Here is a 12389-nt window from a genome sequence, read left to right on the forward strand (position 1 = left end):
CTCTATCTAACTCTCTTTTAAATTCATCCAGTGAATTGGCCTCCACTACCTTCTGTGGCAGAGAATTCCACAAATTCACAACAGTCTGGGTGAAAAAGTTTCTTCTCACAGTTTTAAATGGCCTCCCCTTTCTTCTTAGACTGTGGCCCCTGGTTCTGGACTCCCCCAACTTCTGAACATTTTCCCTGCATCTAGCTTATCCAGTCCTTTTATAATTTTATATGTCTCTATAAGACCCCCTCTCATCCTTCTATACTCCAGTGAATACAACCCTAGTCTTTCCTCATATGACAGTCCCTCCATCCCAGGGATTAACCTCGTGAACCTACGCTGCACTGCCTCAATAGCAAGGACGTCCTTCCTCAATTTAGGAGACCAAAACTGCACACAATTCTCCAGATGTGGTATCACCAGGACCCTATACAACTGCACAAGAACTTCTTTGCTCCTGTACTTAGTTTAGAGATGCAGCAAGGAAACAGGCTATTTGGCCCACTGAGTCCACGCCGACCATTGATCGCCTGTTCATGCTTGTTTTATGTTATTCCACTTTCACATCCAATCCCTACACAGTAGGGGCAATTTACAGAGGCCAATTATCCTACAAATCGACACATCTTTGGGATGTGGGAGGATACACAGAGCGTGTAAACAGTGATCACAGAGCACATTTAGATTTTTTTTTAGATTTACAGATACAGCGCAGAAACAGGCCCTTCGACCCACCGGATCCGCGCGGCCCAACGATCCCCGCACACTAACACTATCCCATACACACTAGGGACAATTTTTACATTTGCCCAGCCAATTAACCTACAAACCTGTACGTCTTTGGAGTGTGGGAGGAAATCAAAGATCTCGGCGAAAACCCACGCAGGTCATGGGGAGAACGTACAAACTCCGTACAGTACAGCACCCGTAGTCAGGATCGAACCTGAGTCTCCGGCGCTGTATTTGCTGTAAGGCAGCAACTCTACCGCTGCGCCACCTTGCCACATGGAGCACCCGAGGACGGGGTCGAATCTGGCTCTCTGTTCTGTGAGGCGGCAGCTCTACCAGCTGCACCAGCTTATCAGCCCCAAATGAACTAGTTCTACCTAAGATGTGTACTAATCTTTGGCTAATTAACCTACCAGTGCAACTTTTGTGTCTTTGCTAACTGTGTTTCTGACTTACTCTGACTTGGGTTATGGGACGTTTCTCAAACCCGTCAGCTTCCATTTCCCATAAATATCCTGTATGATTACGAATAGATGTTAGTAGATATATATTATTTTTCTTGATGTAGCTTTTCAAGCTGATATTTTTGTACAGCTTAAATGGTTGTTTCCATTGGTAATAGAATCTGCGATGAATGAGAATCTAGTTATCAAAAGGCATGAGGTGTTTATAAGAAGTGTTTTGAAAATTGAATGCCTTGCCCGGTGACCATTGAGGCAGAGATTATTACATAGTTTAGAAGGGAATTTGATCTGGTTTGAAAAGAAAAAATGTGTTTAAATTAAAATATGCATGTGTTTTTGGAAGTCGGGGACCCTTACCAGAAGCGATGGGCTGGATGGAAAGCTTTTGAGCTGTATTATATTTAGTTTAGTTTAGTTTGGACATACAACACGGAAACAGGCCCTTCGGCCCACCAAGTCTGAACTACAAAATGTTGACTTCAACAGTTGCTAAGCAGTAATCATTGGCTGAGACGGTCCTGCACAAATGCTGAGGGTGTAATGAAATTTGTTCTCAAAAGGAACTAGATGACCGATTTAACCTTTATTCAGATTCATTATTATCATCTCATTTAGCTTCTCATTTTCACCCTACAAACAGCTAACAATGGCTGATTTCCTTTATCACCGTTACTTTTGTGCATATCATTCATTATTCTTTATCCCTCCACATCACCGTCTATATCTCTCATTTCCATTATCCCTAACCTGTCTGAAGAAAGGTCTCGACCTGAAACGTCACCCATTCCTTCTCTCCAGTAATGCTGCCTGTCCCGCTGAGTTACTCCAGCTTTTTGTGTCAATCTTCATTATTATCATAACTTCTGTTCAAAGCAACAATATACAATAGGTGGCCCCAATATTATCTCTCCCACATATTTTCTGATCTCGTCACCCAGGCCCTCTGCCATAAAGTCATATTGATTTGAACCGTGATCTAGTAACCTGTAAAGTCACACGTTGTAACTTTGCCATTTCCATTCCAGATATGATCTGATGAAACACTGCTGGCAATGGAAGGCATATGATCGGCCAAGCTGGTCAGAGTTGATCAATAAACTCAATTCCTGGATGAATACTGCTGACAAGGTTGAATTGCTAAAGGCAGCTGATGATCTGGACCTTAACCAATACAAGCAAGCTGCTGGCGTTTTCTAACAAGAGCTACTATGCAAAAGCAGCTTGGCTGGGACCATTTTATAACTCCAAGTGTTGAGAGGCAAATGCTCATTACCGGTCACAATGAGTATTAATCTCAGTCGCAGAATGCAGCCTGCTATACAGACTGGGAGTTTGTGCTCTAGTTAGCCAAACTGTGAATGGATTGGATTATGCAGTGGATTAACCCAACATTCTGTTGTGACTGAGGACTTGGAGAGCTCTCTTGTGCTGTGGTAACCCAGGATCTCTCACTGGTGTTGCTGAAATTCAGTGATGGCTCGAATCTAACACTGGTCCAACCAACACTGGCACTCTGATGTTTGACGATTGAGGAAAAACGAATCTGCTGGAGGCCGACATGGACTGTTGTAATCGGGGAGTAGCGTGCTGTAAACTTCAGAATATCAGCTTGAGTGTACTTGGGTCATGATTAGTGGGTGAGGAGGTTTCTTAGCTAAAGGAGAAGAAATGGTAACATACTGTTATACACAATTGACTAACCTGTCTGCTGTGAAGTTCCAATACGTAACATCAGTTTCGTTTTGGCTTCACCCCCTGCACTTGTAAACCAGGCTGCTACTAACAAATATCAGAGGAATTCTACAGGTCACCGTGAATCTCTAAATGTCGGAGTAATTATCTTGGGTGAGTTGAGATTGTGGTGTACAGGAAGACATTTGCAAAACTTGAAAATAAATTTAAAATCTGGTTAAAGTTACAGCTGGTTTCTAACTTTGATAGATCACCAGGCCCCTTGGAATAGCTTTCCTTGGAAGTTTCCCTCCAATCCAATTAACGTTTTACTTTGAAAATCTATTGCTCTTTCATTATTGTCGCATCATCAAAATCATGAGACTCTTCACATAATAGTATTGTGGGAGTTTCCCAGTTTCGAGGAGGGTCAATGAGCTGAAACATTCAAGTCAAGTCAATTTTATTTGTATAGCACATTTAAAAACAACCCACGTTGACCAAAGTGCTGTACATCAGTGCAGGTACCAAAAAAGAACATACAATGGCACACAAACATAACAACACATACATAAACAGTTCACAGCGCCCCCTCAGAGGGCCTCAAACGCTAGGGAGTAGAAATAGGTTTTGAGCCTGGACTTAAAGGAGTCGATGGAGGGGGCAGTTCTGATGGGGAGAGGGATGCTGTTCCACAGTCTAGGTGCTGCAACCGCAAAAGCGCGGTCACCCCTGAGCTTAACCCTAGACCGCAGGATAGTCAGTAGCCTCATGTCGGCCGACCTGAGGGACCTGGAGATAGAGTGGTGGGTTAGAAGATTTTTGATATGGGGGGGGGGTAAGCCCGTTTAGGGCTTTGTATGCGAATAGGAGGAGCTTGAAGTTGATTCTGTACTGTACTGGGAGCCAGTGGAGAGAGGCCAGAATCGGGGTGATGTGGTCCCTTTTACGGGTACCCGTCAGGAATCTTGCTGCGGCGTTTTGGACCAAATGCAGGCGGGACAGGGATGCTTGGCTGATCCCAGTGTATAGGGAGTTGCAGTAGTCTAGGTGGGAGGAAATGAATGCATGGATGATTCACCCTGTTTTCTCTTTGCACTACCAGTGCCTGGCCCACTGGGTACTTCCAGCATTTTCATAAATGTTTAGAAGATAAATTGAACAGTTAAACAGGTGGGTTGAGTTTTGGTTGGACAAGCTGAAAGTCATTGCAGAAGATTGGGACTTTCAAAAAGGCCAGCCAATTACTGAGGCCCCACGGTTAACAAGCTGACAGCAGTTAGCATCCTTGAGTGACTGTTTCTTAGTAGGACCTCAAAGGTAATAATCTCTGGATTACTACCAGTGCCACGTGCTAGTCAGAGTAGGAATAGGAGGATATTTCATATGAATACGTGGCTTGAAAAATGGTGCAAGGGGGAGGGATTCACATTTTTAGGACATTGGAACCAGTTCTGGGAGAGGTGGGACCAGTACAAACAGGACGGTCTGCACCTGAGCTGGAATGGAACCAATGCCCTAGGGGGAGTGTTTGCTAGTGCTGTCGGGGAGGATTTAAACTAATGTGGCAGGGGGATGGGAGCTGGAGCAGAGAGACAGAGGGGTGTAAAATGAGGGTAGAAGCAACAGGTAGCAAGGTGAAAAGTAAAAGTGGCAGGCAGACAAATCCAGGGCAAAAATCAAAAAGGGCCACTTTTCAACATAATTGTACAAGGGGTAAGAGAGTTGTAAAAACAAGCCTGAAGGCTTTGTGTCTCAATGCAAGGAGTATACGTAATAAGGTGGATGAATTAAATGTGGAGATAGTTATTAATGATTATGATATAGTTGGGATTACGGAGACATGGCTCCAGGGTGACCAAGGCTGGGAGCTCAACATCCAGGGATATTCTATATTCAGGCGGGATAGACAGAAAGGAAAAGGAGGTGGGGTAGCGTTACTGGTTAGAGAGGAGATTAAAGCAGTGGAAAGGAAGGACATTAGCTTGGAGGAAGTGGAATCGATATGGGTAGAGCTACGAAACACTAAGGGGCAGAAAACGCTAGTGGGAGTTGTGTACAGGCCACCTAACAGCAGTAGGGAGGTTGGGGATGGCATCAAGCAGGAAATTAGAAATGCATGCACTAAAGGCGCAACAGTTATAATGGGTGACTTCAATCTACATATAGATTGGGTGAACCAAACTGGCAGTGGTGCTGAGGAAGAGGATTTCTTGGAATGTTTGAGAGATGGTTTTCTAAACCAACATGTCGAGGAACCAATGAGAGAACAGGCCATTCTAGACTGGGTATTGAGTAATGAGGAAGGGTTAGTTAGCAGTCGTGTTGTGCGAGGCCCCTTGGGCAAGAGTGATCATAATATGGTAGAGTTCTTCATTAGGATGGAGAGTGACAAAGTCGATACAGAAACAAGTGTTCTGAACTTAAAGAAAGGTAACTTTGAGGGTATGAGGCGTGAATTGTCCAAGATAGACTGACGATTGATGCTGAAAGGGTTGACGGTGGACATGCAATGGAAGGCATTTAAAGGTCGCATGGATGAACTACAACAAGTGTTCATCCCAGTTTGGCAAAAGAACAAACCAGGAAAGGTAGTGCATCCGTGGCTAACAAGAGAAATCAAGAATAGTATTAAAACAAAAGATGAAGCATACAGATTAGCCAGAAAAAGTAGCATACCAGAGGACTGGGAGAAATTCAGAGTCCAGCAGAGGAGGACAAAGGGCTTAATTAGGAAAGGGAAAATAGATTATGAGGGAAAACTGGCAAGGAACATAAAAACAGACTGCAAAAGCTTTTATAGATATGTCAAGAGAAAAAGATTAATTAAGGCAAATGTAGGTCCCTTGCAGTCGGAAACAGGTGAATTGATCATAGGGAACAAGGAGATGGCAGACCAATTGAACAAATACTTTGGTTCTGTCTTCACTAAGGAAGACATAAACCGTCTGCCGGAAATAGCGGGGGACTGGGGGTCTAAAGAGATGGAGGAACTGAGGGAAATCCAGGTTAGTCGGGAAGTGGTGTTAGGTAAATTAAATGGATTAAAGGCAGATAAATCCCCAGGGCCAGATAGGCTGCATCCCAGAGTGCTTAAGGAAGTAGCCTCAGAAATAGTGGATGCATTAGTGATAATTTTTCAAAACTCTTTAGATTCTGGAGTAGTTCCTGAGGACTGGAGGGTAGCTAATGTAACCCCACTTTTTAAAAAGGGAGCGAGAGAGAAAACGGAATTATAGACCAGTTAGCCTAACATCGGTAGTGGGGAAAATGCTAGAGTCAGTTATTAAAGATGTGATAGCATTACATTTGGAAAGTGGTAAAATCATCGGACAAAGTCAGCATGGATTTACCAAAGGCAAATCATATCTGACGAATCTTATAGAATTTTTCGAGGATGTAACTAGTAGAGTGGATAAGGGAGAACCAGTCGATGTGTTATATCTGGACTTTCAGAAGGCCTTCGACAAGGTCCCAAATAGGAGATTGGTGTACAAACTTAAAGCACATGGTATTGAGGGTTCAGTGTTGAGGTGGATAGAAAATTGGTTGGCGGACAGGAAGCAAAGAGTAGGAATAAACGGGTCCTTTTCGGAATGGCAGGCAGTGACTAGTGGGGTACCGCAAGGCTCAGTGCTGGGACCCCAGTTATTTACAGTGTATATTAATGATTTGGACGAGGGAATTGAATGCAACATCTCTAAGTTTGCGGATGACACGAAGCTGGGTGGCAGTGTTAGCTGCGAGGAGGATGCTAGGAGGCTGCAGAGTGACTTGGATAGATTAGGCGAGTGGGCAAATGCATGGCAGATGCAATATAATGTGGATAAATGTGAGGTTATCCACTTTGGCGGCAAGAACAGGAAAGCAGAGTATTACCTGAATGGTGACCGATTGGGAGAAGGGGAGATGCAACGTGACCTGGGTGTCATGGTGCACCAGTCATTGAAAGCAAGCATGCAGGTGCAGCAGGCAGTGAAGAAAGCGAATGATATGTTGGCATTCATAGCAAGAGGATTTGAGTTTAGGAGCAGGGAGGTTCTGCTGCAGGTGTACAGGGTCTTGGTGAGACCGCACCTGGAGTATTGTGTGCAGTTTTGGTCTCCTAACCTGAGGAAAGACGTTCTTGCCTTAGAGGGAGTACAGAGAAGGTTCACCAGATTGATCCCTGGGATGGCGGGACTTACATATGAGGAAAGACTGGATAGACTGGGCTTGTACTCGCTGGAATTTAGAAGACTGAGGGGGGATCTTATAGAAACATATAAAATTCTTAAGGGGTTAGAGAGGCTAGATGCGGGAAGATTGTTCCCGATGTTGGGGGAGTCCAGAACCAGGGGTCACAGCTTAAGGATAAGGGGGAAGTCTTTTAGGACCGAGATGAGAAAACATTTCTTCACACAGAGAGTGGTGAGTCTGTGGAATTCTCTGCCACAGAAGGTAGTTGAGGCCAGTTCATTGGCTATATTTAAGAGGGAGTTAGATGTGGCCCTTTTTGCTAAAGGGATCAGGGGGTATGGAGAGAAGGCAGGTACAGGCTACTGAGCTGAATGATCAGCCATGATCATATTGAATGGCGGTGCAGGCTCGAAGGGCCGAATGGCCTACTCCTGCACCTATTTTCTATGTTTCTATGTTTCTATGGGTGTATAAAAGGATGGTGGATACAAGTGGAGTGGTCTGTTGGCCTGGCTGTGTGGAGGCTAAGTGCTGTGGAGTGCTAGGCTTCAGTGTAGAGTGATGGTGGAATAAGGTATGGCCTTTTTTTTTTTCTTTCAAGGGCTTATCTTGGTCCAATGCAGTAAAGATGATAGTTGTATACTCCTCCTGCAGGAAGTGGGAAGTCAGGGAGAATTCCAGTGTCCTTGAGGATTACACTTGTGTGAGGTGTGTCAGGCTATAGCTTCTTTCAGAGCAGTGTTGGGGAACTGGAGCAGCGTGTAGACAACATCTGGATCATCCCTGAAATCTGAGAAGGTCATAGGTAGGAGTTGCAGTGAGGTGGATATGTCTCGGGTGGGGGCTGAAAGCACTTGGTAACCACCAGGATAAGGGAGTAGGCACAGAGTACTGGAGTCCCACTGTGGCCATTGTCCTTGATAACGGCAGCAGTCGGCTCTGTGGCATCGGACCTGGCTCTGAGGCACAACAGGGAAGGGTGAAGTCTGGCAGAGGGATAATGATAGTAGACTTGTAAGTTAGGGGCACAGCAAGACTTGAGGTTTACTCCCCCCCCCCCCCCCCCTCCTGGGTCCAGGATGTCTGAGCAGCTGCAGAATATTCTCAAGGGGGAGGGTGAACAGCCAGAAGAGCTCACAATAGGGGTGAGAACGTAAGAAAAGAGATGAGGTCCTGCTAAATGAATATAGAGTTAGGCAGAAGATTAAAAAAGCCGTACCCTGAGTGTAGTAATTTCCAATTTGCACTTGGTGTTGTGTGCCGGTGAGAATAGGAATAGAAAATGGGACAGATGAATGTGTGGCTCAGGAGCTGGGGCAAGGATTCAGATTTTTAAGACCGTTGGAATCTCTTCTGGCGCAGAAGTGACCTGCATGAGAGGGACGGGTTGCATCTGAACTGGAGAGGGAACCGAAATTTTTGCAGGGAGTTTCCTTGTGCTACTTGCGAAGGTTTAAACTAGAGAGGCAAGAGAGTGGGAATCAGAGTAGTAGGTCAGAAATTGGAGGGTGTAATAGGAAGGTGGAGGTTCGGGCCAGTAAATCCCGAAGGAAACATGGGCAGGAGAGGTGAAGGGATATGATGACACTGATGGGCTGAAGTGTGTTAATTTCAATGCAAGAAGTATTGTGGAGGAAGCAGATGGATTGATGCTTGGAACTATAATGTTGAGGCCATTATGGATACGTGGTTGTGAGAGGGATGACTGGTAGCTCAATGTTCTGGGTATCTGATGTCTCAGACAAGATCTGGAGGGAGGCAAAAGAGATGAAGGGCTGCGCTACTAATCAGGGAGACTGTCACAGGGGCACTCAGAGAGGACCTACTGGAAGGTTCTTCCTCTGAGGTGATATATGTAGAGCATAGAAATAAGCAAGGTGAAAGCACGGGTTGCATGGCATAGTGGTGCAGTTGTAGAGTTGCTGCCATACAGTGCCAGGAACCTGGGTTCGATCCTGACTACGGGTGCAGTCTGTATGGAGATTGTACATTCTGCCAGTGACCGACCGCGTGGGTTTCCTCCAGGTGCTCTGATTTCCTCCCATATTGTAATGAGGACATGGAAGAGTGAGATAAGTGTGGAGAATATGAATACGCAAGGGGAGTTTGAGAATAAGAAGGAGGTAGTGTTGGGGCTCTCAAGACCATTAAGGTGAACAAAACACCAGGACCCGATGGGATTTATTGAGAGGCAAGGGAGGAGATTGCGGAGCTTTGACAAAGACCTTTGCATCTTCTCCAGTTACAGGAGATGTCCCAGAGGGATGGAAAGTAACTAATGTTGTTCTATATTTAAGAAGGGATTCAGAGAGAATCCAGGGAATTATAGGCCAGTGAGCCTCATGTCAGTGGGAGGGAAGCTATTGGATAAGATTATCAAGGATAGGATTTACTCTCAAGATAGACACAAAAAGCTGGAGTAACTCAGTGGGACAGGCAGCATCTCTGGAGAAGGAATGGGTGATGTTTTGGGTCGAGACCCTTCTTCAGGATTTTCTCTCATTTAAAAGAGGATGGGTTAATTAGGGAGTGCCGACATGGTTTTGTATATGGCAGGTTATTTCTGACTAACTTGATTAAGTTTTTGATGTGTCGAAGGTGGTCAATGATGGTGGCTGTGGTCTCCATGGATTTCAGTAAGGCATTTAAAAAGTTCACCATGGTAGGCCAATCCAGAAGATTAAGATGCATGGAATTTTTGTGACTTTTGTTGTATGGATGCAGAACTGGCTTTCTGATAGAAGACAAAGGGTTGTGGTGGATGGGCAATATTTAGGCTGGAGGTCTTTGACTAATTGAGTTCTGCAAAGATATGTGTTGGGACCTCTGCTGTTTGTAATATGTATAAGATGATGTATCTCTGGAGTTCTCTTCCCCATGGATGGTGGTAGATATATTTATGGTGGAGATAGCTTAAATATTTGAAAGATTTATGATTATTGGGCACTGATGCAGAAGAAAAGTTGAGGCCAGCATAGATTGTCCATTTTCATATTGAATGGCGGGGCAGGTATAACTGCCCTGGTGGCCTAGTCCTGCTCTTTTTGTGTTCTTGTGAATGTAGTCCTTTATAGAGACAAGACACCTTTTATTTGGGTGGTACTTGCATATTTAGCAATTGGAACCGATGGACTTAAATTAGTTATTTTTAAATTGTCCCAAACGACTGAATTGTTCAGCTTCCAAGCAAAGATTAGTTTGGGTCATTTTAACTGAATTTTTAATTACAGTGAAGCTTACTTCATAATCATACAAGGGACAAACCGGGTAAATTGTTTGCCACTGTTTCTCATTTAATAATTTAAAAAACACACGCATAATACAGATTTGGCTTATTTTATTTTATTGGGGGAAAAACAGTTTTGTACTCAAATATTTACAGCCATTACATTTAAATATGAGTTCCAAACTTCTGACCTAAAGATTTTTTTCAATAGAGGCCAATGAAAGTTAATTTGGCTCTTCACTCATGAGCATTAGGGTACACATGAAATTCCAGGCAAGTTTGTCAACCACTTAGCAGCAGGTTGAGTGTTAATTTAAGATATTGGCTGCCTTAACTTTGCCATATTACAGCTCAGATACAACCAGATTTAAGAAGGGAAAAAACATGCATTATAATAATTGGAAGTAGAAAAATACCAAATTAATTCTTCCAACATCTGCAAATCAGAAGAGATTATTGGGCTAAGGGGAGGGGGAGTGATTGAGCATGGAAACGGGCCCTTTGGCCCAACTTACCCACGCCTCACCCACACTGGTGAGTGATAAATGGGTCTATTGTGGATAGGGTGAGCAGTTTCAAATACTTGGGAGTCCGCATCGCAGAGGATCTGACGTGGGCAACGCACATTGCCGCACTGGTGGGTAAGGTTAAGCAGCGCCTTTACCACCTTAGACAACTGAGGAAATTCAGAGTGTCGCTGAGGATCCTTCATTGCTTCTACTCTGGGGCTGTAGAGAGCATCCTGTCCGGCAACATTACAGTCTGGTTTGGGAACAGCTCTGCCCAGGACAGGATGGCCCTGCAGAGAGTAGTACGTTCGGCAGAACGCACCATGGGAACTACACTCGTCCCCCTGCAGGACCTATACATCAGGAGGTGCAGATCCAGAGCAAGCAAGATCATGAGGGACCCCTGCCACCCCAGTAACGGACTGTTCCAGATGCTACGGTCAGGCAAACGCCTCCGCTGTCACGCTGTGAAAACGGAGAGGATGAGACGGAGCTTCTTCCCACAGGCCATCAGGACTGTCAACTTTGATAACCCCAGAGACTAAATTTTTGTCGACACTTTTTGTGCTATGTTTAGTAACTTATTAACTTTATTTATATGCTGTAACTAATTCTTTTTGTGCACAACCCGCAGGCATTGCCACTTTCATTTCACTGCACATCGAGTATGTGTATGTGACAAATAAATTTGACTTGACTTGACTTGGTCCCACCTGCCTAGGTTTGGCTCATATCTCTCTAAACCTCTCCTATCCATGTACCTGTCTAAATGTTTCTTAAACATTGCAATAGTACCTGCCTCAACTACCTGCTCTGGCAGCTCGTTCCATGCACCTTTTGTGTAAACAAGGTATCTCAGGTTCCTATTACATCTTTCCCCCTTCACCTTAAACCTATGTCCTCTGGTTCTTGATGCCTTTACTCTTGGCAAAAGACTGCATTTACCTGAACTATTCCCCTCATGATTTTGTACACCTCTATAAGATCACCCCATATGCACTCCAAGGAATAAATTCCTAGCCTGCTCAAACTTGCCCTATAGGTTAGGCCCTCATCATGGGTGCCTCGTAAATCTTCTCTGCACCTTTTCCAGCTTGACACCTTTCCTATAACATGATGCCCAGAACGGAACACAATACCCTACATGTGGGGTACATGTGCACAATACCCACAAATGTCTTGTAAAACTCCATGACCTCCCAACTGCTACTCAGTATTCTGATTGATGAAGGCCAATGTGCCAAAAGTCTTTTTAACCACCCTATCTACTTGTGACGCCACTTTCAAGGAACTATGTACCTACACTAGTAGATCCCTTTGCGCTACAACACTGCCCAGAGTCCTACCATTGAATGTAAAGGTCCTGCCCTTGCTAGACTTCCCAAAATGCGACGCTGAGTATTTATCTGTATTAAATTCCATCAACCATTTCTCAGCCCACCTGAGATTGAGAAAGAAAATTAAGGATGATCATATTGCCATCTTCAATGGACTCTGTCAAGTTATGGCTCTGGTTGGTTGGTGCAATCTAACGGTTTCAAAAATTGCAGGCTCAAGTGTGCAGGCTATTTGTATTGCTAAATCTGCTTGTTTTCCTGCACTATCCACTCTTCCCTCAAA

General features: G+C 44.5%; 1 protein-coding gene across 1 annotated transcript in view; it reads left to right on the forward strand.

The window, feature by feature from the left end:
* The window catches only part of LOC144608056 (tyrosine-protein kinase STYK1), a 54948-nt gene extending 51888 nt beyond the window's left edge, over positions 1-3060 (forward strand). The window contains exon 10 of the mRNA XM_078425304.1: positions 2210-3060. Coding sequence (XP_078281430.1) covers positions 2210-2381 — 172 coding nt within the window. The 3' untranslated portion in view covers positions 2382-3060. The remainder of the gene's footprint in view (positions 1-2209) is intronic.
* The last annotated feature ends 9329 nt before the right edge of the window (positions 3061-12389 follow it).

This window comes from Rhinoraja longicauda, chromosome 30 (assembly GCF_053455715.1).
Source record: "Rhinoraja longicauda isolate Sanriku21f chromosome 30, sRhiLon1.1, whole genome shotgun sequence".
Classification (NCBI taxonomy): domain Eukaryota; kingdom Metazoa; phylum Chordata; class Chondrichthyes; order Rajiformes; family Arhynchobatidae; genus Rhinoraja; species Rhinoraja longicauda.